The 26,605-nt window shown below is 41.2% G+C and overlaps 2 protein-coding genes across 2 annotated transcripts in view; one reads left to right on the top strand and one right to left on the bottom strand.

Annotated features, from left to right (window-relative positions):
• Positions 1-430, bottom strand: part of gdap2 (ganglioside induced differentiation associated protein 2) — a 34,511-nt gene extending 34,081 nt beyond the window's left edge. The window contains exon 1 of the mRNA XM_051403627.1: positions 187-430. The gene's annotated coding sequence lies outside the window, so the exon portion shown is untranslated. The remainder of the gene's footprint in view (positions 1-186) is intronic.
• Positions 431-1,067: 637 nt separating this feature from the next.
• wdr3 (WD repeat domain 3) lies at positions 1,068-16,074 on the top strand. Its single transcript, XM_051403587.1, has 27 exons — positions 1,068-1,551; positions 2,948-3,149; positions 3,279-3,488; positions 3,764-3,882; positions 4,912-4,990; positions 5,873-5,968; positions 6,956-7,057; positions 7,330-7,431; positions 8,280-8,380; positions 8,633-8,737; positions 8,863-9,093; positions 9,187-9,280; positions 9,783-9,884; positions 10,005-10,087; positions 10,381-10,519; positions 10,655-10,711; positions 11,440-11,540; positions 12,047-12,158; positions 13,174-13,308; positions 13,393-13,443; positions 13,602-13,667; positions 13,853-13,945; positions 14,151-14,201; positions 14,306-14,349; positions 14,471-14,599; positions 15,565-15,658; positions 15,759-16,074. The coding sequence occupies exons 1-27, from the start codon at positions 1,448-1,450 to the stop codon at positions 15,912-15,914; spliced, it is 2,958 nt and encodes a 985-aa protein (XP_051259547.1). The 5' UTR covers positions 1,068-1,447; the 3' UTR covers positions 15,915-16,074.
• Positions 16,075-26,605: the final 10,531 nt, after the last annotated feature.

Below are 26,605 nucleotides of genomic sequence, written 5' to 3'. Positions count from 1 at the left end.
AGAAACAGCCACGCTACTGTCAAAAAATAAAATAAAAAAATAATTTCCACCTGATAACTGAACTCCTTTAACCTCCTAAATATAGTAATGGCAGCCCCGACGAGGAATACTTTCTTTATAAATCGACGAAGACTGCATTTTGGCCGGCCAGTGTCCCTCTCAACCCCAAACTGAGCAGTCACCTACCTAGCCAGTAGTATTTCCTCCAGGCAGAGGTGATGTCCACGCCAAAATAAATCAAGAATAACCAATTAATCTTGACACGACAGTTTATAGACTCAGGAGGTGTTGTCGTTCCTCTGAGTGCTCATAGTAGCGAGTAAAGTAATCGCAAAAGTAGTCAAAAAGGAAGTTAACCAGGTTTACACATTTAGCCAGAATGCTAGATGCTGCTTGCTGCACCGTCAAGGTGGCGACAGTTAGGATGACAGCATCCGGTGTTAGGACTTTCAAAATAAGTTTTAGAAACGCAAACTTGATTCCCCATTATTTATACAGCGTGAAATAGGAAATGAGTAACATTTGGTTTAATAAAGTAAAGCATACTAGTGAGCTGATGGATAGGAATGACTCACAATACCTGAAAGGATGGAGACCTCCCACCTGGAAAGTTATTAAAATCCCGTCCAGACATGTTTTAAGACTTATAAAATACTTTAAGAAATAAATATTCTGAAGACAATATATTTCCAACTTAACAGAAAGGTCCGTTTTCAGTTATGATTAGCCATGATTAGCTTCCAAACTCAGTGGCAGACTCAAACTGTTTGAGGGGCTGGGACAAAAAAACTAAATAAAAAGGGCACCAACAAGTAGATGCTTTATGGTGCATTTATGGGGTTAGCACCCTGGAGGGGACTTAATCACATTTTCTCCACTGGAAGGGCACCCTGGAGGGCACTTTATTATGTTGTATCTACTATAAGGGCATCCAAGAGGGCACTTTTGCAGTGTTTTTTTTTTTTTTTCACGCTTTTATTTTGTATGGGGCATCCGTTGAACTTCCGGTGTTGTCCCTGTTGTTTCTGCTGACATTGACGCATCTGTTCTCCAGCTCCTAATCAGCTGACTAATAATCGAAAAACACTTCCGCTGTGGTTGCTTAGGGACCTGTGAGAAGAAGTCGCTGTATATTGTAAAGCGCAGACCCACTGACGGTGACCCACTGACGGTGACCCACACCCGTCGGGCCACAGGACGGTTGTTTTCAATCAATTGTTAGTATCATTTTTGAATTTGTTTTCCAAGAACCTGAAGAGGTGGTGAAGTGTGTCGTGCTTCTCATGGGAGCGCAGACAGAAGCAACAGAAAGAAAACGACCGAGCAAAGAGAACAAACAAACAAACACAGCAGCCTCTCTTGCCACACACAGTTATGTTTCACCACTGCTACTGAGTACTTTGTTCTAACACTATAGTACACCTTTACGGACCACCTTTAGTGGCGCATGGTGACAACAAGGTCTTCGTATCGATGTGGGATCGATTACAGAGTCTGGATCAGCAGCGCAGGGAGCACAACACGAGCGGAGCTAGCAGCCACTCTTCAGAGGTAAGAGCAGAAACAAGCGAACTGTGAGTGCGTCGCGTTGAGGAAACAAATGTTCACTTAGAGTAACACACACGCAGACACAAATGTACTTTACATCAGGTTTAATGAGCTACATTCAGGCAGGAACTTCACCACGTGGGTTCAGGGACAACCGGTGTGTGGTGGTTAGGTGTACTCGATTCGTTGGGTAGGGGGTTTGCTGGGCGGGCGGTGTTTGCCGCGTATTGCGTTCATTCATGTGCCATAAGCTCTTCACCCCGACCACGCGGGTAATGTACTGCAACAAAACAAACGCTCCTCTAACTATGTACACTAGCGTGCTATACCTAGCTAGAAGTGCACTGAAGGAACCCTTGAGTTGGTCGATTTAAACTTATTTAAAATCCAGATGTTGAAGGATTAGCAGGACACCTGCAGTGACATTAAAGTGACACCACAGACACATTGTATATACTTTATCACATTAATAGTGTCCTTGTATCTTTAGTGCCTTACGCTTGTACGATGGGAGGTGTTTAATTATTTGTTCGGTTCTCAGTAAATATATGTCACAGATATCAGTTTATATTTATAACATAAACACATTACTGATTAGAATACAACTCTGCACTGAAACATGCTTCATAAAATATCTGATAAATAAGTGGTCTAATGTTAACGCTTTACTTTTTTAGGTTTTAGTCATTGGCTTTTGGCAGTATTTTTTTTTTTTATTGATTTTAAAAAAATAGTTTCTTTTGTGTTTATTTTTAGATATGCAAAATTGTATTCATCGTCGTTTATTTTTTTATTATTATTTATGTGTTTCAGTTTTGCTATGTGAAGCACTTTGGGCTGCATGTTGTTATGAAAGGTTGTGGAAATAAAGTTGAGTTGAGTCTAGACCCCTGAGTTCCAGTGAGGGAAATCTTTCTGCTACAGCATACAGAGATATTGTAGACAATAATGTGCTTCCAGTTTTATGGACACAGATGGGTAAAGGCCCGTCCCTATCTCAAGATGACAGTGCGCCCTCCCCCTCACAGGTTGCTGTGGAAAAACCTGACCGGACTGGCCTTAAATAATACATATAGTTTACCAAATATTTCAGGATATATTTGTTTTGTAAGATAAGATAAGATAAGATATTCCTTTATTTGTCCCACAACGGGGAACTTCCAATGTTGCAGCAGCAAAGTGGATAGAGAAAAAAAACCAGTAAGAAATCCACAACAACAGATAACACAATCGGTTTGTCGAGTCTCTAAGGACACATAAAGTAGAATGAAGTATATGATTTGCCTCAGACATACTATAGATTCCTGTGGGAGTAGTTCAGGTATACTACAGTGTTTTATTTTTCTGTTTCGTGAATAGTGGGATCAATCAAAGTCTCTCCTTTGTTTTTGTGAAACAGGATTCATCGCCACGTTAGGCCGCCGGTCATGGGGTTGACCAAGCAGTACCTGCGCTACGTCTCCAGTGCAGTGTTTGGAGTAATCGGCAGCCAAAAAGCCAACATCGCATATGTGACCCTCCGAGGGGGAGAGAGGGGCCGCTATGTTGCTGTGGCTGCATGTGAGCACGTGTTCATCTGGGATGTCCGAAAAGGAGAGAAGGTGAGCAATAATATGACAGCGGTAGTGGAGGACAGATCCAGGGCTCCCACTACTTCAGGAACTTCTTCCAACTCAGATCTTATCCAGATTTCATCCAGCGTCTGTCTGTCTGTCTGTCTGTCTGTCTAGGTCCTGATCCTGCAGGGCCAGAAACACGAGGTGACCTTCCTCTGCCCCTCACCCGATGGCATCCACATCGCCGTGGGTTACGAGGATGGCGCCGTGCGAATCTTTAGCTTGATGAATGGCGAGAGCAATGTCTCCTTCAATGGCCACAAGTCTGCTGTCAGCGTCATACACTACGACAGGCTCGGAGCTCGGCTCGTCACTGGTTCCAAGGTAAGGCAGCCGGGTTTTTCTTTGTATTTGTGGTTTGATCTTTTACATGCTTTTAAAATTGTACATGGAGACGGAGTGTCGAGGAGACAGCAGCCTTTGGGATCAAGATACTGATGTCACAATCAGTAGACGATCAGTTGGGTTTTATGTGGCTGACGGACCTTGTTTGTGTCCAGACTTAATCAAATCAATCAAATTCCAGCTTGGATTTTGCGTACTGGCCTTTTGTCTGTTTGTTATAGCGTGTGTTAAGCATGTTACCACCCCCCCTTCAGGACACAGAGGTGATCGTGTGGGACATCATCAACGAGTGTGGGCTGTACAGGCTGAGAGGCCATAAAGACATCATCACACAGGCCTTGTTCCTCAAAGACAAGAACCTCCTGGTCACCAGGTAACACACCTTTCACCTGATGCTGGTAGCTAATGTACTGATAAAATGTAGAACACAGAAGAGTCAAAACATTTGGCCGGCAGTGGTCAGGTCCAGCTTATTTTAAATTTATCTATCGAGCAAACTGTACACAAAGATACTAATTATTAATTAATTTTTATAAAAATGTCTCGTAGCTCAACATGTCTAAGACCTCACAAAGCGTGGATCCGAAACCCATACGGGTCCCGGGTTGGGTCATGGGGTTTGACCTCTAGTGTGATGTATCTGCAGAGCTTTATGAAGCTCCTTCTTAATCCCAGTGACTTAACCTTCACTGTGTGTTGAGATTTCTGCCTCTAAAATCTCCTATACTGTTTCATAACAAATAAATTCCAGCTATTATTGTAGAGCCCACCACCTGGCTCGCAGCTGCCTGTACAACTCTCAGTTGCTGGACTTTACGCGCGATGACACGTGTTGTACGAGTAGCAGTTTATATCCGCATGTGTGAAATAACATAATCTAATGACAATTCTAATATAATAATATAATGAGCACGTTTTATCACACTCGCAACAAATGACAGTAATCTGACGGCATACTTCATATTGACAGATGCAATTGAGAGCTTGAGGGAACTCTCCCAGCAGAGTTTCAGGGCTGTGATTTTAACACCATCTGTCTCTTTGACCTCATTCACTTTTGGCAAAGTAGCACATTTCTATTTTCCTATTAATTTTAGATTAATTTGGAATTATGAAATTCCCCATATGTTGTCACCTCACAAATATAAGCATGCTGTTACTTAGTATTTACAATAAATGTGTGTTAATGTGACTTTAAGCCTTATGAACCTGCATGTGGGTGTGATAATGATTAGTGCTTTAAAGATGACATAATCTTAAATGTAATATAATGTTTGATGTGGTATTTGAATTGTTGTTTTTAAGCCAATAACCTTTAGTAACACTAAAAACACCCTCCTAGGCTTAACACTGTTCAAAACTAATACAATGTGTGTGTATCTGTGTGTGTGCTGCTGTACAGCTCCAAGGACAGTTTTGTGAAGTGGTGGGACCTGGACACACAGCACTGCTTCAAGACCATGGTGGGCCATCGCAGTGAGGTGAGGGGCTTCTTACTCCGCAGACATTAACACAAACTAAAGGGATGCACAGATTCACCCCAACTGGTCGAGGCAGACGACCACCCATCTAGAGCCGAAGGGTCTGTCCTATGTTTCTGACTCTTAAAAGGAAGTTTTTCCTTGCCGCCGTCACCAAGTGCTTGCTCATGGTGGTACTGTTGGGTCTCTGTAAATAATGTTATAAGGAGTTCCGCCTAGGCCTGCTCTATTTGAAAAGTGTCCTGAGATAACTTCTGTTATGAATTGGTGCTATACAAATTAAATTGAATTGAATTGAATTGAGGAGGGGTAACTTAAGTACACAGCTCAAGAGTCAGATTAGCTGAATGAGAGTTTGAAGGGAAAGCTCCAGGTTTCTAAACACATGTAAACATAACCAGTGTGCTCGGAGAACTCACACGCTTTCGATTCTCACTCGCCTTGATTTATATGCATTTGATTTTTCAATTCAGTTTTCCAAAGCAGAGTTAATGTAGTTTCAGTCTCCAGAGTTTTGTCTGAAAAGGTAATTTGATTGTATCACAACAGTAGTTGGCAGTAGACAAGGGAGACAGGGCTCAATTCATTTAACTGAATGGAGGCTCATAATTAGATCACTGTGACTGCTCTTTGAGAAAGAAGAAGACCTTGTACTCTATCTCAAGAGCTTGTAAAGCTATAGGTTCATGGTTCCGTGCATATTTACTGGTTTAATTTGGTGGACGTCAGCAATATAACTTTAACATTTCTACAAACAAATATTTAAATTTTAATTGTTAATATTTCATTCAACTTGACATTGTTCTATCCGGATGAATGAAATGAATCTATCTGACAGTGTTTATTTTCCTCCGTCTGTGTGTGTGTGTGTGTGTGTGTTAGGTGTGGAGCATGGTGCTGTTGAACCAGGAGTACAGGCTGTTAACAGGCTCAGCAGACAGTGAACTCCGAGCCTGGGACATCAGCTACCTGCAGGAGGTGAGGAAGAACACAGCTGGGCACTTTGTTCTCAATACAGGCCAGCCTTTCCTGCTCCCTGTAAGCTGATCAAGGAAATATATTAGCATTATACAACACAAGTTTGTACAGCGGAATGAGCATTTGCAGTCCCTTTATGATACACACACGGACAAAAATAAAACAATGTATACTGAGATACAGAGGAAAAACTAGGAAGTTAGCTTGAGCACTGATAGCCATCATGGCCAAATAAAGCACCACCTACAGAAACTTTACCAAGAAAGAATTAAATAGAAAGAAACTTATTTTATGTGCTTCAAAAACTCTACTATACAAACAATGTATTCATATAATTTTGTGTGCATAATGAAATGTTATATTAGAAAAGCTGAATTTGAAAGTCTGATTAAGTATCACAAGGGAGTCACAAGAGTTTAAATACTTACTAGAGGTAATCGCGGCTGGGGCAGGGCCTCCACCACCGTCCAAAAGAAATGTATGTTAGGTTAAATCCCCAGCCAGGGCCTCCGCTAAGGCACTGGCTCAGATCTGGAGTTGGTCCCTCGGGTGCCGCACTGTGGCTGCCCACTGCTCCTAGTACTTAGTATGGGTCAAATGCAGTAAATGAATGTCCCTACAGGGATTAATAAAGGATAACCTAAGTTAACCTAATAAAGACTGTATGTGTATTATGAAATGAATAATGAATGCAGTCAACATCAGTGTTTCTGCTGACCTGCTGGATATGGTCTCATAATGTAGTGTGCATGTAGCATGAAATTGGATGAACTTAAGGTGACATGTATACGCCTATGGTGTTAGCCTAATGGTGCATACAGTCACATAGTTGACAAAGATCCCTTTTGTGTAGCCTGTTGTAATTATTCCAGCTTCGTTGATGAAGATGATGCACCTAAATGTGTATTTACATTGGATAAATAAAGAAAAACTGAGGCTGCCTGAGTTGTTGTAAAGGCTCTGTCTGTCTGTCTGCATCCTGCTCAGGAGAAAGCTGAGGGTGAACCCAAGGTGAAGAAGGGGAAGACTCTGCTGGAGGATGACGACGATGAAGACAACGAAGAAGGGCTGGATGAGAGTCCGGAAGAGGTACCAGAGTAGTCATTAATGTGTTCTTGTGAGAAAATACTGTAATGAAATGCATGTCATGCATGTCTCATTTGAGGCCATTTTAGATAAACCTGTATCATTACATACATTAATAGACTGTATGTCCTGTTAAGTCTTGTTAACTTTCAGACAACATTACTCGTTCAGAGCATGCAACAACAAAGTCATTTTGAACGTGATATACCTTTAGTATTTACTCCTCACACTGATGATGTTAAACATTGTCCTCTCCCTCTTTCTATCCCTCTCAGCGGATCCTGAGTTGTAAAAAAGCCGGCACTATCCTGAGAGAGGCCAGGGACAGAGTTGTCTCCATGACAACGGACCACAAGGCCAGAGTCATCGCCTGCCATGTGAGTGTAACCATAAAATGAATGGAATAAACAATGCAGAGGATGTCGGGGTTCCTTCGGGAATCCTGAACCATCTGTGAATTTAACAAAGAGTTTTATAACATAAACTGAGATATAGTGAATACTTTAGTTTATGGATATGGAAATTACATCATAGCCACAGCAAAAGCTCACCTTTTTTCTGCACTCTTTCTTTTACAATCTCAGGTAGGAGCTCAGATGTTTGTGTGGTGCCTTAGGCCTATCTGAGGCCTACCTCATCCATAGTTTTGGGGTTTTCCAGCACTGTTGGATCTTGTAGGCCCTAATCAGTGGCTAAAATAGCACACTGATTTAATTCAATTCAATTCAATTTTATTTGTATAGCGCCAATTCATAACAACAGTTATCTCAGGCCCCTTTAAAATAGAGCAGGTCTAGACCGAACTCCTTATAACATTATTTACAGAGACCCAACAGTACCACCATGAGCAAGCACTTGGTGACAAGGGCAAGGAAAAACTGCCTGTTAAAAGGCACTGAGCATTATTTGAATTTGCTCATTTTGTTTAGTTTCTCCTTATATTTGGCATTTTCTTTGTCTACAAGCATAAGAGAACAACCTGACAACCTGTCAATTAAATATTGTTTAATATCATTCACAATGAAAGGAAAACTGGTTTTTGTTTTTCTTAATGTTAATCTTTCCTCTCATGCCGGCACAGGCAGAATGAATGTGCTGGTCTACGTTCAGCTGGCTGTCAGTTTTTATCACTCTGTTTATATCATCAGAGTTTGTGATTTTAAAACACATTGATATTGCTGTTTTAAGCTATTAATGGTATGCATATCTCTTCTCCCTTCAACAGGGCAATGATTCAATCCTGGAGCTCTTCACTGTGCTGTCAGAGGAGGAAGTGCAGAGGAAAATGACAAAGAAGTTGAAGAAAGCCAAAAAGAAGGCAGCTAAGTAAGGAAGCAGTTATTTCGGTTGAGTTCATTTGGAAAGTTTGCAAGCTTATTATTACTGTTACCAGAGGTGGTTAACATTACTGCTGATAACAGTGCTAACCTTTATACCAGTCTTTTACATCCTTTATCTACCATTGCATCCACTTCTACAACTTTTAAATACTGCTGCACTGTAGTGTGTATGCAGTACTCGTGGGGGTTTTTGAGTTCAGCGCACTGAAGCTTGTTGTATGGCTGCCCCCTGCTGCAGAGCTCAGGAAGATGCAGGCGAGGAGGCAGCAGAGCCGGTGGTGGAGAGGACGCTGAAGGACGAGATCATCAGACTGACCAACATCAAGGCCTCCGCCAAGATCAGGTCAGTGTGGAAACCAAGCCCTCAAAAGCTCCATCAATCATCCAGACTTACAAACACTGATGAAAGCCGCTATTTGCATCTTTATCCCCTAACTCCTCACACACCTCTCCTCCACCCGCTCTCAGATGGGTGGAATGCCTGTCATGTGTTGGTGGCGAGCTGAAGGTGGCACTGCTGCTACAGAACAATACTGTCGAGACCTACAGCCTGAAGACTTCAGACAAGACCCCCACAGCCAATAAGACAGCTCGCCTCACACTCGGAGGCCACCGCACCGACGTCCGCACGCTGGCCTTCAGCTCGGACAACCTGGCCGTCCTCTCCGCCTCTGGTGACACTGTCAAAGTTTGGAACAGGTGAGACTGCTTCAGTCCCAGCAAGTCCTGGCAATGTCTTTTAGGTCTTACTGAGTGGCCTCATCTAACATGATGTCCCGCCCCCTCTTACAGGTCAACTCTGCAGGTGATTCGCACCATGGCCTGTGACTACGCCCTCTGCTCCCTCTTCGTGCCTGGAGACAGACAGATAATTCTGGGGACCAAGGTATTTGGATGCACACACCTGCTCACCCAGACACTCAGCAACATGGTTTATGGTAGAAGTATGTCAGGTTTATGGAGCCAAACTATGATATTCTTTGTAGAAAAAGTTTCATTGAACATAAAGTCAATAATGTATCTGCTTTAATTGAATTATCCCGATTCAAGGTGGCTAGCGCGAATATAGACACTTTGACTTAAATCTGAATTTTAGGCCTTAAAACTTATTAAAATGTCTTAAATATGATTTTGACAGGTCTTGAAAATTGATTGGATTAATGAAGTTAACATTATTTGTATAAAGTTACATTTTCCAGTCTCACTTTTAAATGTATTGATGCTGTAACAACTCAAAAAAGAGACCAATTTGGATGTGAAACAGGTCTTGAATTGTATTCACTTCATTTATTTATTTAAAAAGTTCAAATTTAACCTTCTGAAACCTGTAGAAACCCTGTATTTAGAATAATCTAGTCAGTGTTTTGTGCTTGTGTTTTTCCTGCCAGAGTGGGAAACTGCAGATCTTTGAGTTGGCCTCAGGAAGCCTCCTGGAGACTGTGGACGCCCATGATGGAGCCCTGTGGTCCCTGTGCCTCGCCCCAGACCAGGTAAACCTGACTCCCTGTCTGTCTGCAGTTGCATTCTTTTTCTTACTATTTCTTACTCTTTCGTATCAATCAGCTTCCATAAATAGTGCTTTTTCATTTGTTTGTCTGTCATTCCTGTAGAGGGGGATTGTCACAGGAAGTGCAGATAAGACAGTGAAGTTCTGGGAGTTTGAGCTGATAAAGGACCAAGGGACGGCCCAAAAGTAAGTCCCCCACCTTGTTCAGTGTTCAAATATTAGTATGGTTTGTTAATGACTAGATGATTTCTACTATTAGTCTGCTTTTTATTCAAAGCAGGTACAATATGCAACAAGCAAGTCAGCATATTTTCTGTAATGATTATACATTGCTCTGTCTTATTGATGGTAAATCTTAAATGGAACACTTTTCAATTGTAAATTGCTTAATTAAGCACAAAAATGTTAAGAAGACTTAGACATGACTCATCATTTTGTGTGCGTGCGTGTGCGTGCGTGTGTGTGTGTGTGTGATATAGGAGGCTGACAGTGAAACACACACGGACTCTGCAATTGGAGGAAGACGTTTTGTGTGTGAAGTTTTCTCCTGACCACAGACTGCTGGCTGTCTCTCTGTTAGACTGCACTGTGAAGATCTTCTACACAGACACACTTAAGGTAGATCACACATACATACATAACATTGCACAACATTAAAAAATAAAATAACTATAGCATATTCAGTGTGTAATTGCTTCATTAATAGATTCAGTCGACCTGATAACTAAACATGTCTCCCTCTCTCTGCTTCAGTTCTTCTTGTCTCTGTATGGACACAAGCTGCCTGTTCTTTGCCTGGACATCTCCCATGTGAGTACTCTCAAGCTGCGACAGCATGGCAGGCTGTAAACTTACAAACCGAGTCTCAAAGTGACCACAAACCAAAAAACTAGCTTTGATGGAAACGCAGGGCAGCGTACGCTCTGATGCTCTCTGCTTCGGTGAGGACCGTCAGCGGGGTCAGCTAAACAACTTTTGAACGCGGCAGTGGTACAGCCGGCTGACGGCGCTGTCAGCAGTCCAGCAGCAGAGACGCTCTGTGGTGTGCTGGGATTTTATAACTGAACTATGAGCTGGATACAAACTTTACATTTCTCTGACTGTGTGTAAATCTGATGTTTTCACGTCACAGATGATGGAGAAAGGCATTATAACTTGAGTCTTATGGGTAAAATATGGGACTGATGTAGGCTCATATAGGAGGTGAATGTGGGGTTGAACTTAAAAAAAGGAAAGCTGAATCTTCACATTGAACAGCCAAATACAATTCAGCTGACAAAATTCTGAGTCGGGTACGGCCCTACTGGAAAGTGAGTGTTATAATAGCAGCCAGATCTTCAGGTCCAACTCATTATGGTCGTGTCCCAGCTTGACAGAAGGTGTTTTGATTGTTGATTGCTTGTTGGTGTTGAATATGATTCAGTTTTGATGTTGGTCTCCACTTTGAACAGTTTAGTTTGTGTAATCGATTTGGAGTTAGCTCATCTTGACCCACAGTCCTGCCTCCCAGACTCTGATCTTGTGTTTTCTGTTACCAGGATAACACAATCATCGCCACCGGCTCAGCTGACAGAAACCTGAAGATCTGGGGTCTGGACTTCGGCGACTGTCACCGCTCCATGTTTGCTCACGACGACAGGTAACGCCCAGCGACACAGACCCAAACCAGTCATGTGTTCATTGGAACAAATTCATCAAATATGTGCTGGTGAAATCATTTTCTAGGCTGTCCAGCTTCCAGCTCTGACTTCATGTGTTATGGTCAGGGTCTCTGATCTATGTCTTGTTAACTCAGACTGCCCTGTGACTTCACACCAGCTGCTCTTTCATCTCTCCGCTCATCTGTTTCCTCATCTCACTTTTTTTCCTTGGTGTTCTTGTTCTGGTTTATTTTATTGTCAGCCTTTCTGTGTTCGTTGAGTTTTCTTTCAACCGCCCCTTTGGATTCTTTTTGCTGTATTTCTTGCTTGTTAGCTTTTGTTGTGTCTTTCTCTCTTGTCCTGCCATTACATCTAGCTTTCTTTTCTTTTTTCTTTTTTCTTTTTGTCACACTTGCCTATTTTCTAGCTTTGGAATGATTTTCTATTTTATCAATTAACTTGGCTGGCTTTCTCTCTCTTCTCTCACTCTGTTTATTCTCTACAGCGTCATGTTCCTCCAGTTTGTCCCCAAGACTCATCTGTTCTTCACAGCAGGGAAGGATAAGAAGATCAAACAGTGGGACGCCGACAAGTTTGAGCACATCCAGACGCTGGAGGTGACGCTCTTTCTCCTTACCCTTGATATTTGGGGTCGACTGGCTTAGCCCAAGGGTTTATTCACACCTCAACTCACACCACCACGCCTCATTTGTCAGTTGTAAACTAGATTTGTCAAACAGAGTCCAAAACTAGATTTGGTGCCATTACAGATTTGTGGGTGTTCACTTGTGTTGTTAGGCTTTTACTAGGTGGTGGCTGCATGATTATTTGCATTTGATAGGGAGGTTAAACAGGATGTAATGCCCATTACACAACAGAATTTTGTCCCGAGTGAAGAACATTTTATCAATAGAGGGAAGGTCATGTTGTTACTTTGCATTCTTACAATTTGGGTAGTATATGCAAATAAACATTCATGAACGTAACTTCCCTCCATGTTGCCAGTACGAGGAGGTCCTCACTCATTTGCAGACAAAAGTTTATGTTATTTACCTCTCTCAATCCAACTGGTCATGGAGGCGAGTATACAAAAAAATGCCAAGGTACAATCTGTAGTGTGGACAAAAAGCCTAGAACCATGGACAGTCGGATTGAGAGAGGCAAACTGCGTCATCTGGTGGACTTTTGCTGGCAAATGAGTGCAAGCAGCATAGAGGGAAGTTAAACATTGTATTTGCATATACTACCCACATTGTAATCATACAAAGATGGTTGAAGATCAACAGATTTTCCCTTTAAATTGATAGTTGATTGATCCTTAGGTGACCCTGTATGTGACCGCCAAATCTGATGGGAATGCATCCAATAGTTGTTGATATTGTCAAAATTACATTTGGACCAATGGGCATACATCATCATACCTAGAGCCTTGACTCTAGTGGCTAAAACTGAGAGCTGTGACTTTAAGGGTGTGACTAGTGATTGTTTAGAAGGTACTTGGTAGTTAGCAGGTGACACATTTTTCTTCCTGCCCAGTACTGACTTTATACATCATGAATTTTTGCTCGGCTGCACTGTAACAAGGACTAAACGCTTCCAGGCTGACATTTGGCTTTCCTCTCTGCCTTACAGGGCCATCATCGGGAGGTTTGGTGTCTGGCCATCAGCCCCAACGGCGACCACCTCGTGTCGGCATCCCACGACAAATCCCTGCGTCTGTGGGAGAGGACCAGGGAGCCCATCATCCTGGAGGAGGAACGAGAGATGGTGAGGTGGAGCACAGGGTCGACACTGACGATTGGACAACACAGTTTCTTTGCGTCTGTAAATGACCTTTTTTCATATTGACAGGAGCGAGAAGCAGAGTTTGAGGAGAGCATGGCCAAAGGAGACGTGCCTGTGGTGAGCGCTCAGTTTTTAATTTCGTCATCGACCCCTTTATACTTTTTGCCGGACATTATCTATATTTGAATGATATAGCTTCATACAGCCTTTAAATCAGAGCAAAATGAGTTCTACTGTTGTGTTACAAGGATGTAAATGATGCATTTTATCTTCAGGTACCTGGAGAGACTCAAGGAGAGGCAGCACCAGCCAGCAAGAAGACTGTTGAGACGGTCAAAGCTGTGAGTTCACTTCACCTCTTGTAGCATCACTATCATTCTTTGCAGTGCTTTGTTGGATCTTGCTCGGATCTTTGGATGCCAGTATTTAGATTGAGGTTGTAGCTAGAGGTTGACATTAAAATACATCTGTGCTTGTGTTTTATTCTCTTTGTTGATGTTCTTGCTGTTGTGTGATTTCTTTGCAGGCGGAGCGAATCATGGAAGCTCTGGAACTTTACAAAGAGGAGAACAGGAAGCTGGAAGTGCATAAATATGCTTGTGAGAATGCAGGCAAAGAGGTAAAGCCCCGATCCAGTAATCCTACTTTTTACAACCTCTCTTGTTCCCCATTTAAAAAAAAATATGGCATAAACACTCTGCTGGGTTGTTGATAAAACACCACAGATAAATAAAACTTTTAATTGATATATATACATATGCTTTTGTTTGTGCATTTTATTATTTATCAAATAAATTTGACCAACGGCTGATGTTGTTTTGCAGCTTCCTCCACCAAAACCCAATCCTATCCTTGTGGCCTTTGGGAATGTTTCAGTAAGTAGAACAGTGATGAAGAATACTCGATTAATGAATAATAAACTGTATTGTTTTTAGGTTGTTTTCAGCTGTAGCTAACTAACTCTTTGATGCTCTTTCAGCCATCACGCTACGTTTTAGATGTCATAAAGAAGGTCAGATCGAGGTAAGATGCGAGCCGAGCGTGACCGAAGCCACATGATGTTTGACTCTGTCTGCACTGCTCTGTGCATACAAACACAGTCTGTGGGTTTATCTTTTCCCTTTGTTTGTGTTGTGATCACCAGTGAGCTGGAGGTTTCTCTGCTGGTCTTACCGTTCCCTTACGTCCCTGAGCTGCTGAAGTTGTTCAACAGCTACATCCAACAGGGCCTGGAGGTGGAGCTGGTCTGCCGCTGCCTTTTCTTCCTTCTCAAGTAAGTGCCCTACCTGTGTGTGTGGTAAAAGAAAAAGGGTTTTGTGTTTGGTAGTTAATAATGAGCCAAGACTTCCCAGATCTTGCAGCCAGCTGGTAGCTTGTCAGACAAAAACAAAAGGAACAACATGTGAATTAAATTACAAATAAATGCTAAATCATAAAGTTAACTAGGTATTTTGGAGCAATTTTTTATGTACCAAATGCTAAGTTGTTATTGCATGCACAGCCAGCACTGTGTGAGGGATGTGTTCTGAACAACACACAGAACAATTCCTTCCTCTGAACAAGTTCAAACATGGAAACAGAGAACTGACATATTCTGTAACCTCAGAACTGTGAAACTGTAGCATTAACAATTTGACTTGTTTTTATTCACTGTAATATTGTTAAGAATATATATATATATATATATATGTGACAATAGGAAGGTAACTATCATGTGACCCTATCACCTACCAACTCCGGTATATAAATGCCATTGCCTTCCTTGTTTGTTGACATGGCCACAATAAATGGGTGAAATTCAGATTAGTCAGCTTAGTCCTGAAAATCTGTGTGCTACCTTTTTGCCTTTGGCTATTCAATATTGGAACTAATATGACTTTGGTTTAGCAACACAAACAAAATACTATATTATATAGTAAAATAGAATAATTATAATTTCTGCCAATAGATTCTCCTAATTGTTACACACTGGGCCTTTAAATATTAACAATAACAGCAGCCTCTAAAAACAGCCATATAAAGACAGACAGGACTTAGCTGCTTGAAGTTTTACAATTTTAGCCATTAGTATTTAATTAGACAGAAATATTGTTTATTGAATAATTAGAAGGATCTTGAGCTCGTCTGTTGCCTTTCCAGAGGTGGGAGAGCAAATCTAATAGTCAGTGTGCGCAAGCTGCTGTTGTTCTGGTGATGTATTATCAGGCTGAGCTGACACTGTTGTCTGTTTCTCTCAAGAATCCATTTTGGTCAGATCTCCAGTAACCAGATGCTGCTGTCTGTCATCGATGAGCTACGGACAAATACTGTCTCCAAAGTGCGAGAAATCAGAGTGAGTAACGTGGAAAAGAGAATTCAGGAAGAAGTTTATTGTCTTCATCACGGCTTTTCTTTTCCGTGTCCTCACCACCTCTTCTCTCTCTGTGTCTCAGGATGTGATGGGCTTTAACAACGCAGGGCTCCAGTTCCTCCAGCGGGAGATCGAGAGCAAGGAGGACGTGATGTTCTTTGCCGACGCCACAGGCCAACTGAAGGACAAGAAGAAGAAGAGGAGGAAGAGGGAGCGAGCCATCCTGACCATCGCCTGAATCATAACGGACATTTTTGACTGTTTGTGTATAAACATCCCCTCCCCATCCCCTCCCAGCTGTGGACCAGAGGGTTTACACTGTTGTACGTAGGATGTAACACGGTGTTATTCAGTGACACGCTTCATTTCCCAAATAAACTGTGTCTGACTTTTTCTCACAGTGCTTCAGGTTTTATAGGGGGCTTTCAAAACAAATAAATCCTCCACTGCAGAGAGAGATGTAGTGTGTACACACAGCAGTTCCCTCTGCAGCTTCAGGTCTCTATAAAATACATTCATATACGGTTAAGCCCTAAATAGATAGATTTCATGTTTGAAACAGCAGTAGTACTCCCTCCATGGTCACCACACACAGAGGACAGGTATGATTTAAGCTGCTTTCTGTCCTACAGGCCTAAAGGGAGCGATTCAGGCCTGCAGCCAAACCAGGCTAAAGATGATTTGGACATGGCAGGGGTTTGTGAAACCTGTCAGACTACCTGAGCTCCAGACCACCTGGGTGTGACCACTCTGTCCCACAGACCAAGTCTCTAGCTAGTCGCTGAGAAAGAAACTCCCCTGATCCCTGTTGGCCTCTCCGCAGCCATCCACCACTGAAATCAGGGAGATGTGGCTTGACTTTACAACCCTTGTAACTCTGCCTGGATTTATAGTCCCAAGGCCTGGTAGATGTGGTAAACATATTTCATAGCGGGGGGAGAAAATCTCAGTTTTCAGCTGTTTCGCTCAAATGTGAACAGTGTACGTTTTTAGGTGCCCCGCCCTCCAATCCTGTGACCTATAGAAAAGTTTCACACCCACATCAGACACTTCATTTCCCACGAGTGTGTTTATTTCCTGACCGTGGGGCGCTGTGGAATAATGAAATGAAGCCTTTAAAACACCTCTCGCTCACTGTTCATGTTTTAATCTCATGGCGGACAAAAAACAAATTAACTTTGTATTTACAGGGTTGTTAAAAAAAGGGGGCCAGCAGCTCTTTATGGGGCTGGATTTGGTCTCGAGGCTGTAAATGTCACACCTACCAAAATTAAAAATTCTTCAGGAAAATCCCAGATCGCTCTCACACACTCGTGCAACACTTACACACCGCGTTAGCACCCAACAGCAGTTTAGATTCATCATCACAAACTTTTTAAAAGAGGAATAATACAGTGTTGAAATGAAGTTTATCATGAATTTGTGCCAAACATGTAAATAACTGAAATTTCATTGAACCTATGGTGAGGTTACGGTTATGGTTCAGGATATTCAGATGGCTCATGCAAAAACAAGAATATGAAATCCCACAGCAATATATTTTCTGGGTGTGCTGTGCTCATTAACAGAACCTCATGCAGTGTAAATGAAATGTTGACAGTGTTTCTCTCACTCTCCTGCAGTCTGTACTGACTTCATTTTTCATTTTTTTTTTTTTTTTTACAGCCTTTTTCTCAGACACTTAGCAAGCCAGTTACTGCATAGCCTGCCTTTGATCACTTTCAGCCTCATTCTCTCAACTCAATTTGACACATCACAAAGATTGTTTTTATCAAGTATTGATATTCTTTTCATAAACACATGTAAATGAGGTCCATGTGATCATCTTATGTCTGTCAGCTGTGTGGTGGATAAGCAACCCATCCAGTCTGTGATCCTGCCCTTCCCTGACCAGTAAATGCTGGGATAGGTTGGTGGGTAGGTACAGGTATCTTATCTCAGTCGTTTAGCGGTTTATATATAGCTTTTTCCTTTGCACTTGTAGGTTATTTGAAAAAAAATTGAAAAGCTTTAAATTCTCTTAAAGGTCCCCTTGAGACATATACAAATATCCTGCTTGGAAAAATGTGTGTGATATGTTTCCTTTTCCAATTTCCACATTAAAATCCTTAAAAAGGCATCTATTCCTCTTACCTCATTAAGGGAAAAAAAGTAAATTCTCACTGGTGGGATCAAATTTGTACATCACACTTGTATACATTGCATACTGGACTGGGACTGACTTCTTAACTATTCGTGAGGTCACTAATCCTGCTGGTAGGCCCCGCCCCTTAAAATCAGATTTTTAATGAGCACAGAGAATATTTTTCCACTTTCAGCAGATGAATGTGAAAACATCCTTCTAGTGTCAAACTCTGCACAGACAACATTCAAATAGCACACTGTAGGAATTAGAAGAAACATTTTGAGAGGAGGGGTACTTTAATTATGACATTATGAGATTTAAATGCCACGTTTCAGCATATTTTGTGAGCATGTTGGTGTTCAGATGAGAAGTCACACACATCTACGACACACTGTCTTATTTCAACAGTCATAAGACCAAGAATAGGAATGAGCCTTTGAGTCACTAGATGGCAGTCTTGTCTTTTCTTAAACTAGTTCCAGATTGTCCCCTTTGGTATCTGGGCTCATATCCTGCTCCATGTTCGGAGCATGCACGCCACCTGCTGCAGCGCTCAGACCATAATGGTAGAGAGTCAGACAGAGTCCAGCGCTGGCTGCAGACTACAAGTCAGAGATACTCAGGCCAGGGGTGGTCATCTGTGCACTGATACCCACACATGGCATTACCGGCACTTCTAGTGCTGACCAGCTTTGGGCCTACAGCCGCCATTGGTGTTCAAAGGAGCACTCCTACAAGACAATCTGTCTTTTACTTGGACTTGTTTGTAGGTTGTGCTTTCTACTTCATCAACGGCAGCTATTACTGCTCATGATAATCTAGTCTAATCTAGTTCCTAAACTGCTTATTCCAAACAAATGGGAAGGCGCTACCCGGCTGTGAATGTGTAGTGCCCACCGTACAGTATAATGTGTTATTTTACAGCCGGTATTTACATTACATTTTGATGGGCAGGAGATAGTGTTACTTTATGTGGTCGACGCTGCTATAGTCTGTCATCATACGGTCTGCATGACATTATATACGATCAGCTCATAGCTGCTGACTTGATTTGGTGGTGTCTATAGCCGGTGAATGTGATATGAGCTATAAATGTGTATGACCCATACTTGAGATAGATGTTGTTGGCAGTGACAGGCCTCCTGTTACAGCAGCACTCTGCACAGCAACTCTAAGTGGACTGATACACCAACCCATTCTGTATTAATGAATGTCATTTTATTTTTATTTTTTTATATTTAATGTGGAACATATTTTTTGAAATAGACATCTCATTTTGTTTTTAAAATATAACTGCACTTTGTATTCCATGTTGGAATAAATAAATGTAAAAACTAAATGAAAATATATTGCAGGACAACAGGAAATGTTGGTTGTTTACTGTTAAAAAAAGAGAATCTTGGTGTCAATTCTACATACTCAGTAGTACGTATTGATCCACTGTGAAAAATAGTCCCCAACAAAAACACAATTTTCTCCTGTTTGAGTAACTTTTGCTAAAAACTACAGTGCCCTGCTGTTATAGGCAATTTTTTTTTAAAGGAAAGAAAAGAAAATTAAGCCTACCGTATTGTGATCTATTTTTAAGGATTTTGATCTTTGGAAGAAATGAGAGCCACAGAAAGAGCTCCTTTCTTGGAATTTGTTTGAATTATCCTTTAGATGTTAAGGTTTAAACTAATCTCCCAATTAATGTAATTCTGGACAAAAGTAGTCATTACACATTCTTCCAAAAAGGTCAAAAGTTTTTGTATCTGAGCAGTGGGCAGTCAGTTGTAACAAAAAATAAATATTTAACCTTCCTTGGTCAGTTAAGATAACTGTGACCTCTGACCTCCTGAACCTATGAAACCCTGTCAAAGCCTAAAGCTGCAGTAACACTAGTTATAAATACTACTTTTATATTTCCAGGAATTATTTTCTCTCTCTCACTTATGTTAATTACATTTCCAGCTCTGTCTCGAAACCAGTTGGCCTTGTGCTGTAGCATGTGTGAAAACCTTGTAACGTGATGTGATTTAATCTTTATATTTTCACTTCTTCTCAAGTGATACATTTCCCTATGTGGCAACTACAATACACTTCTTCCAACCCTTAAAATACATTTGATCAAACCAGCCAACTAGCTCATCAAAATAGCTTCTAATGTCCAGGAATATTTCCCAGCAGCACATTCCGTCTGCAATGACCTCAGCTCCATCAAAACAGCGTCCAGTCAGACGGCAGAACAACCTCAACCGACACGCAGGCCGTCCATCAACCTGCCAGGCCACCAGTCATGACACCGGCGACGGGCCTCGTGTTAAATCTGTGTCCAGCACTCATGAATGAGCCCATACCTGCGCTGAGATATGAGGTGGTGGGTCATTCTGGTGAGACGCAGTCGTAATGCAGCAGCAGGTCGGGAGGGGTGGGCGGTGGCTGCCGGGCGTCCAGGCAGGCCGGTGAGTGATGAGGTGATGGTGCATGCAGAGGAGGCCAACAGAACTGACTGGCCACTGACTGAACTGCATAGCTGCACACATAACGGCCATGAATGTTTCCTTTCTCTGCCTCCTCTCTGCTTTTTTCCACCCCTCAGCTGTCCTCAGACTTTTCACACTTCATTCCTGGACGGCTGTTTGTGCGATGGCTCTTGTCCTGCCGCTGATACTCATACGCAGGTAAGGATGAATGCAGATGCAGGAGATTTGTGCTAAAATTGTCAACATCCAAAGAAACCTCGAAACTTGAGGACTTGAAGTTGGTTAAATTACAAAACCTTTAATCTGTTTTGTTAATTTCAGATTTGGTAAGTCGGTCAAAAGGACACAAATCCAAGACTTCACAAACTGTGTTTTTCTGAGTTTTATGACCTCAAAGTCTCAGTTCCTTAAGTGAAAAATTCCCTTCAATCAAATCCCAGAAGTGGCATCAATCCAACAGTAAACCTATCAAGTTAATCAATAAAAATAATTCCTGTATAACTGTTCCTTTCCATGTCAGGGTTTTAATGCCGCCGTTGGCTGAAAAAGTCGCCGCTGCACGTGTTGAGGGGGTCGGCAGCTCACCTCCTCTCATCTCAGCGGAAGAGGGAAACATGTTTTAATAACCAGAGTCTGCAGAGATCAGGGGAGAGGAAACCATTTTTTTTCTCCAGCACTGCACCGAGGTCACCCCTCTGTGGGCTGTTATGAAGCCACACACACATACGTGTGCACATATGCACAACACACGTAGCCTTGTAATAATGCAGCACACACACAGGCATGCACCCAGAAAATGGACCTACATTTTTAGAAAAGCATAAAAGCGTAAAATAGACCAAAATATTCGCTTAGGCACGAGAGAGCCAAAAGCACAAACACATTAGACATATTAGCTTATACAAGCCTACACACACACACACAGACAAACACACACTTACAGTCACCAATACCCCTTTTAAGAGCTCTCCCCAGAAATCCACATAGCTGATGTAATTAGTGATTTTAGAGCTCTGCACTTCATATTACAAGTCATAAACAGACATTCAATACTGGGCTTTGAGAGAGCTGTTTATTCTGGAGTTTTATAGTCCACGCAGGACCCTTCTGTGTTTATTCTCCGAGAACAATAATGCCACTATGCTCCCGGGCTGGAATGCTATTCATTTGTCCAATTAAACACAGAAAATAAATACAAAAATCGAGCCGACTTGTTCGGCCCCAATTTTGCTCCAAAAACACTTTAACAACGGCACTCTGCTGGGGGATTTACAGGGTGGTGTTGGCTGAAAGGTGAAATGACATGGAACTCAAATGTTTGCTGAGGCTGTAATCTGTGTTATTAAATTATTAATACAGTGTGGCATAAATGTGGATTAGTGAAGTAAAACACAGATTGTTAAACTGGAAAATCTTGGAGGAATTGTAGATAAAAAATCTTTGGAACAATGGGACGTAAGGCCAATAAACGCTTGTGCATTAAGAATAAAATCCAATGAGTCTAAATGTCCAATTCATAGGAGATCATTAAGAGGAAAAAGGGAGCAAATTCGCAGACTTGGGTAATGTGAATGTTGCTGGAAATTAGTTCAGGGACTTTTTAAATCAAATGTGGCACAATTTGCTGAAAAATAACAGTTTGTATAACAACAAATTGAAGGGAGCAGAACGATTTATATGTAACATGAAGTTACCGCATGGTCACTGTTAGAGTCATGATTTATGAGCAGGACGCTGACCCACAATCCTCCTGACAGACATGCAATTTCCTGTGTGAGAAAACACTAACTTAATCCATACAGCAAAGAAAGCCACGGACAGAAACTATTTGTTCATGAATAATAGTCAAAACCGCTCACAGAGAACGCCAGACGAGACAGTTAGACTGTCACTGCTTGAGAGTTTGGACTCATATTTTCCTATGAAAACCTCTGACTATTTACTTTTACAGTATTTCCCGTGAAAATCCATAAACACCGACAGCACAATTGGCCTGCGAAGTTGACTTACTTTGTGTAATTCCACAAATCTGAAGGCACACATCATAAATATTCTGCACACACATCAAAACACACGGCCACTTTTACGTCTGAAACCGAGTCAAATATTTCGTCCAAACACCGACATTATCATAAATCTTCCACTAAATAATTTCTTGTGCACTGTGGTTTAACGTTTTACGTATGAGTCAAGTTGGCAGTTTGGATCATTAATATTTTAAACCATCACACTGGGGCTTTTTACGGAAACAAATATGGGGAAGAGTGTTGTTTAACTAGGACAAACTGACAATTAAAATAATTTTTGAAAAGATCAATATACCTCAGTAGTGTCATGAGTTACACAATCATATTGGATTTCAGCTCCATTCTGGTTTATCTGCAAATTTTAGTTAAACTAAAACATCCAGTTTATAGGAAATGTTATATATTAGGGTTGGGGGGGGGCCACCCAAAAAGGAGAATCCCCAAAAAAAAATTTTAAAAAAAAAAAAAAAAAAAAAAAAAGGGGAAAAAATTTTTTAAAAAAAAAAAAAAATTTTTAAAAAAAAAAAAAAAAAAAAAAAAAAAAAAAATTTATTTAAAAAATTAATTCTGACTATAGCAACTTCTGAATTAATTTGTTAGTCCTGGTTTATGCATCGCACATTCTGAGTACAAATACAGATAATTTAGTTGGTTGAAAACATACAGATCATTTTTTATCACGGTAATTGTAAAAAAAAGTTGAGTGTTACACAGTAGAAAGGGAAGATTCCTGGCAAGTAGAAACATTGTCCTCCTTGTATTGTTACTAATGCATGAATATTTAATCCACCTGTTTTCAAAAACCCACCTGCCAACAAAAATCCATCACCCACACTGCTTCATTCCTCTGCACACTGCACTTAGTGTTGTAGCTCCTTGGCAGTGCAGCAGAAACCCAAACAAACAGCCAATTACTTTCAGTGGGGAGGTCCATTCACTCTGCTGATCCAAACATCCTCCACAGCATTAAGACAGACGTGATCCTTAGTTCATCCCCGCAGCCGTGTCCGAGGCTCTGTGTTTGGTCTAGCATTGGATCAAGGTGTCAAAACTACTGTGGAGGAAACAAGGAATAATCAGACAAAATGAGAAGCAATGTGAAGAATGCCTGTGAAGTCTGGTTGGTGGTAAAGCCCTACATCTGGATGAGGTATGACACTAAGAGGGCAGAAGGTCAACGACTGTTTTAAGCCTTTAGCAAGGATATGGTTATTAACTCAACTGGAGTGACACATTATCATTATAATTAAAATCACACAGAGATAATGGTGAAACCTTTGGATCCAGAAAGACTTCCAGCACAGGTAAAGAATGTTGTTTTTTTTGCACAGGTACCATGAAGGAGCCATCATGGTGTCCCCCGATGGCTCCTTCATGGTGATAATAATATCTGCCAATACTGTTAAATGTACTCTTGACTAGGTAGCATGCCATTTTGTGTGGAAGAAGAAAACCTGGGTTAACAAAGGTAGTTCATAACCAGTGTCATGATACCCATCCTCCGACTGGGCAAGTCTGGCAATGTTGAACTTGCTTCTTAGTACACCCCTCTGGTAAAAGTAAGCATGGACAAAATGCACAGTTGCATTGCATTTGTTTATACACACTATTCTGTGTATAAATGTTAGTGATTTACTAAGATTTCACTGAAATTTGGACCTCCAAATAAAATGGTGTAAATTAAATATAGTGCACTAAAGGGAGTGAATTATTTTGGACAAATGATGTAATCTGCTGGCTTGAAGTATTATATTTAGTATGTAAATATGTAAAGATTATTAGCCTGTCTCAGTTTACCTCCATAAAATAATGCCTTTTGACTTTTGCAATAGTTCTGTTGATAAAAGACTTTTGCTGTTGCCATATTGTGAGCCACAACAAAATCAAACTATGACCTCCTTCAGGCCTTCACCCACATTTTCACACTCAACAATCCTGAATCCTAAATAATCTGGCAACTAAAGTTGAATATGGACCTACGCCTTATACAGCCAGATGAATGTAAAATTAAACTTTAGCCTTCAGTGATTTCAGTGGCTCAAAGTTTGAAATCTTCTTCAATAATGGATGCACAGCCATGCAGGGTCGTCTGTGACTGCAAAGTGAACCACGTTAAAATCTGTCATAATATCCCACGTAGGGAAAGAGTGAAATCTTTAAAGAGGGCAGAGTGTCTCTTAAAGGGAGTTAGGTTCTGTGTCGAACATGTCAAAATCGCCTCTGGGGCTGAGGAACAGACACATGACATGGGTAATGGGGCTATTCTCTTTAAAGGTTTTTGTGGGGAAAAACGAGGGTTGAAAAATAGCTGAGAGGGTAACATAGAGCCTGTCAACCCCCTTACCCTTACTACTAGTCCCACCACCACCACCCAGACCACCCAGAAAGAATAGTGAGCTGTCAATCATTCCATTAGGGGGATAAACATTGCCGTATTTTGTTTCTTAGTGAAGTATTGCTCTATACTCTTTAGCTCATATAGGGGGCACTGATATATTGATGTGGTGTACACAAGATCTGTGAGTGCAGGGGTTCACTTTTTGTGGTTTTTAAAAAATTTCTAAAGATCTCTTTATAGGAACAGTACACTTTTTCAACCAAGTCAACTCAAATTCATTCAGACAACTTAAATTCCACAGGCTTTATACAGCTTTTCGATAGACTTTTGATAGCAATTCCCCCAGAAATGATTCCATACAGACTAAACCCCAAATCTAAATCATGAATTAAGGCAAATATTGATAAACAACAAACACCAAATCACAGAGGATCTGATAATAAAGAGAGAGATTAATAAACTTTGTAAAGACAGCACTGAAGTGCTGCCCAATCACCACCGTGACAGAAACACACACATCAGTGTCAGGCGAGGGTGCAGGCGGAGTGTGTCTCCCGAGTGTGTGTTGACTCTCAGGGGCAAGTTGTCTGTCAGCACAGAGGCTTGAACTCCGAGCTCGCCGTAATCCCTCTGTCAATAACTGGACCTCCTGCCAGTTACACACACACACACACACACACACACACACACACACACACACACCAACCACTGACCAACCAATCAACCGACCAACCCGGTATTTTAACATCAGTCCAAACATAACCTGCTGCCTGTCCAGACCACCATACAGCCTTCTGGCATCTGGCTAATCTAGGGAGATTTAAGCGAACTTAATGTAAACGGTGTTCCTTTCATGTAATGACGGACAAAGTGATATATGATTACATATTGGAAAACACTGAGGACCACTCGTGATTGAGTTGTGAGACATTCACTATGTGAACCTGATATAGGAGCTATTGTCAAAGTGGCAGCGGAGGCTGAAACCCCTACACGATGCACACACGCTGAAGGATTGTCTGAGCAAATTCAACGAGGAATGGAGCAACACTGCAGCAACACAAAGTTATAATTTCATGTATATGAAAATGGTAATGATAAGTGACAGAGAGGCTTTACAGAAAACCACAGATTAGAGAGAGCAGTGAGACAGGATCTCCAGTGAAAACATGGTCTCTTGTCCCTTCTAGAGCTAAATACAAGCCATCCAAGATCAACCACTTAAAGGACCATACCAGTGCTCAGTGGTGGAAGGAGTACCCAGGTCCTTCACTTAAAATGATCAAATCCGCATTGTAAAAATAATCCATTACGTATAATATAAGTGATGTATAATATAAGTGAAAGTCCTGCATTTAAATTCGTACTCAAACATACAGAATTATTATCAGCTAAATGTAAGTAAAGTATTAAAAGTAAAGATAATTGTTTTGTTGAAAACTGGCCCCTGTGATCACACACACACACACACACACACACACACACACACACACACACACACACACACACACATATATATGTGTTTTTAATACTGATGTATTACTGAAGCTAGTTTGATCCAGAGGTTACCAAACAGGGGCTTGGGCCAAGATTCATATATCCTAGAGATTCAGATGAATAATGGAGTAAGACAGAAAAGGAAAAAAAGTGTTTTGCCACCAAAATTTGGATTCATTTTTCTTAGACTTTTTCTAGACTTATTAAAATAAAACCATTTGAGAAGTTTTGAGGGGAAATGTCCTTTGGTGGACTTGCTAACAACTCATAGACATCTGAAACATGTAAGGAGCCACAAGAAGATACTGCTCACAAGGTTGAGAACTTCTGCTTTAATAACAGTTAACAGTTGTACATTGTACAGTTTTTTGGGGGGATTGTTGCAGCCTTATTTCACAGCAGCTTTTCTAAACTGTGATGCATGTTTGAATGTAATTGTGGGAGAAAGTGAAAATTACACAATGTTCGCATTCCTTT

Source organism: Dicentrarchus labrax, unplaced genomic scaffold (assembly GCF_905237075.1).
Source record: "Dicentrarchus labrax unplaced genomic scaffold, dlabrax2021, whole genome shotgun sequence".
NCBI lineage: Eukaryota > Metazoa > Chordata > Actinopteri > Moronidae > Dicentrarchus > Dicentrarchus labrax.
This window is presented reverse-complemented; position numbering and strand designations above follow the sequence as displayed.

Coding starts and splice junctions, on each gene's coding strand:
- wdr3 (XM_051403587.1), top strand. CDS start 1,448: ATGGTGACAACAAGGTCTTCGTATCGATGTGGGATCGATTACAGAGTC. Junction 9,281..9,782: donor AGATAATTCTGGGGACCAAG/GTATTTGGATGC, acceptor TTTTCCTGCCAG/AGTGGGAAACTGCAGATCTT. Junction 13,946..14,150: donor GTGAGAATGCAGGCAAAGAG/GTAAAGCCCCGA, acceptor GTTGTTTTGCAG/CTTCCTCCACCAAAACCCAA.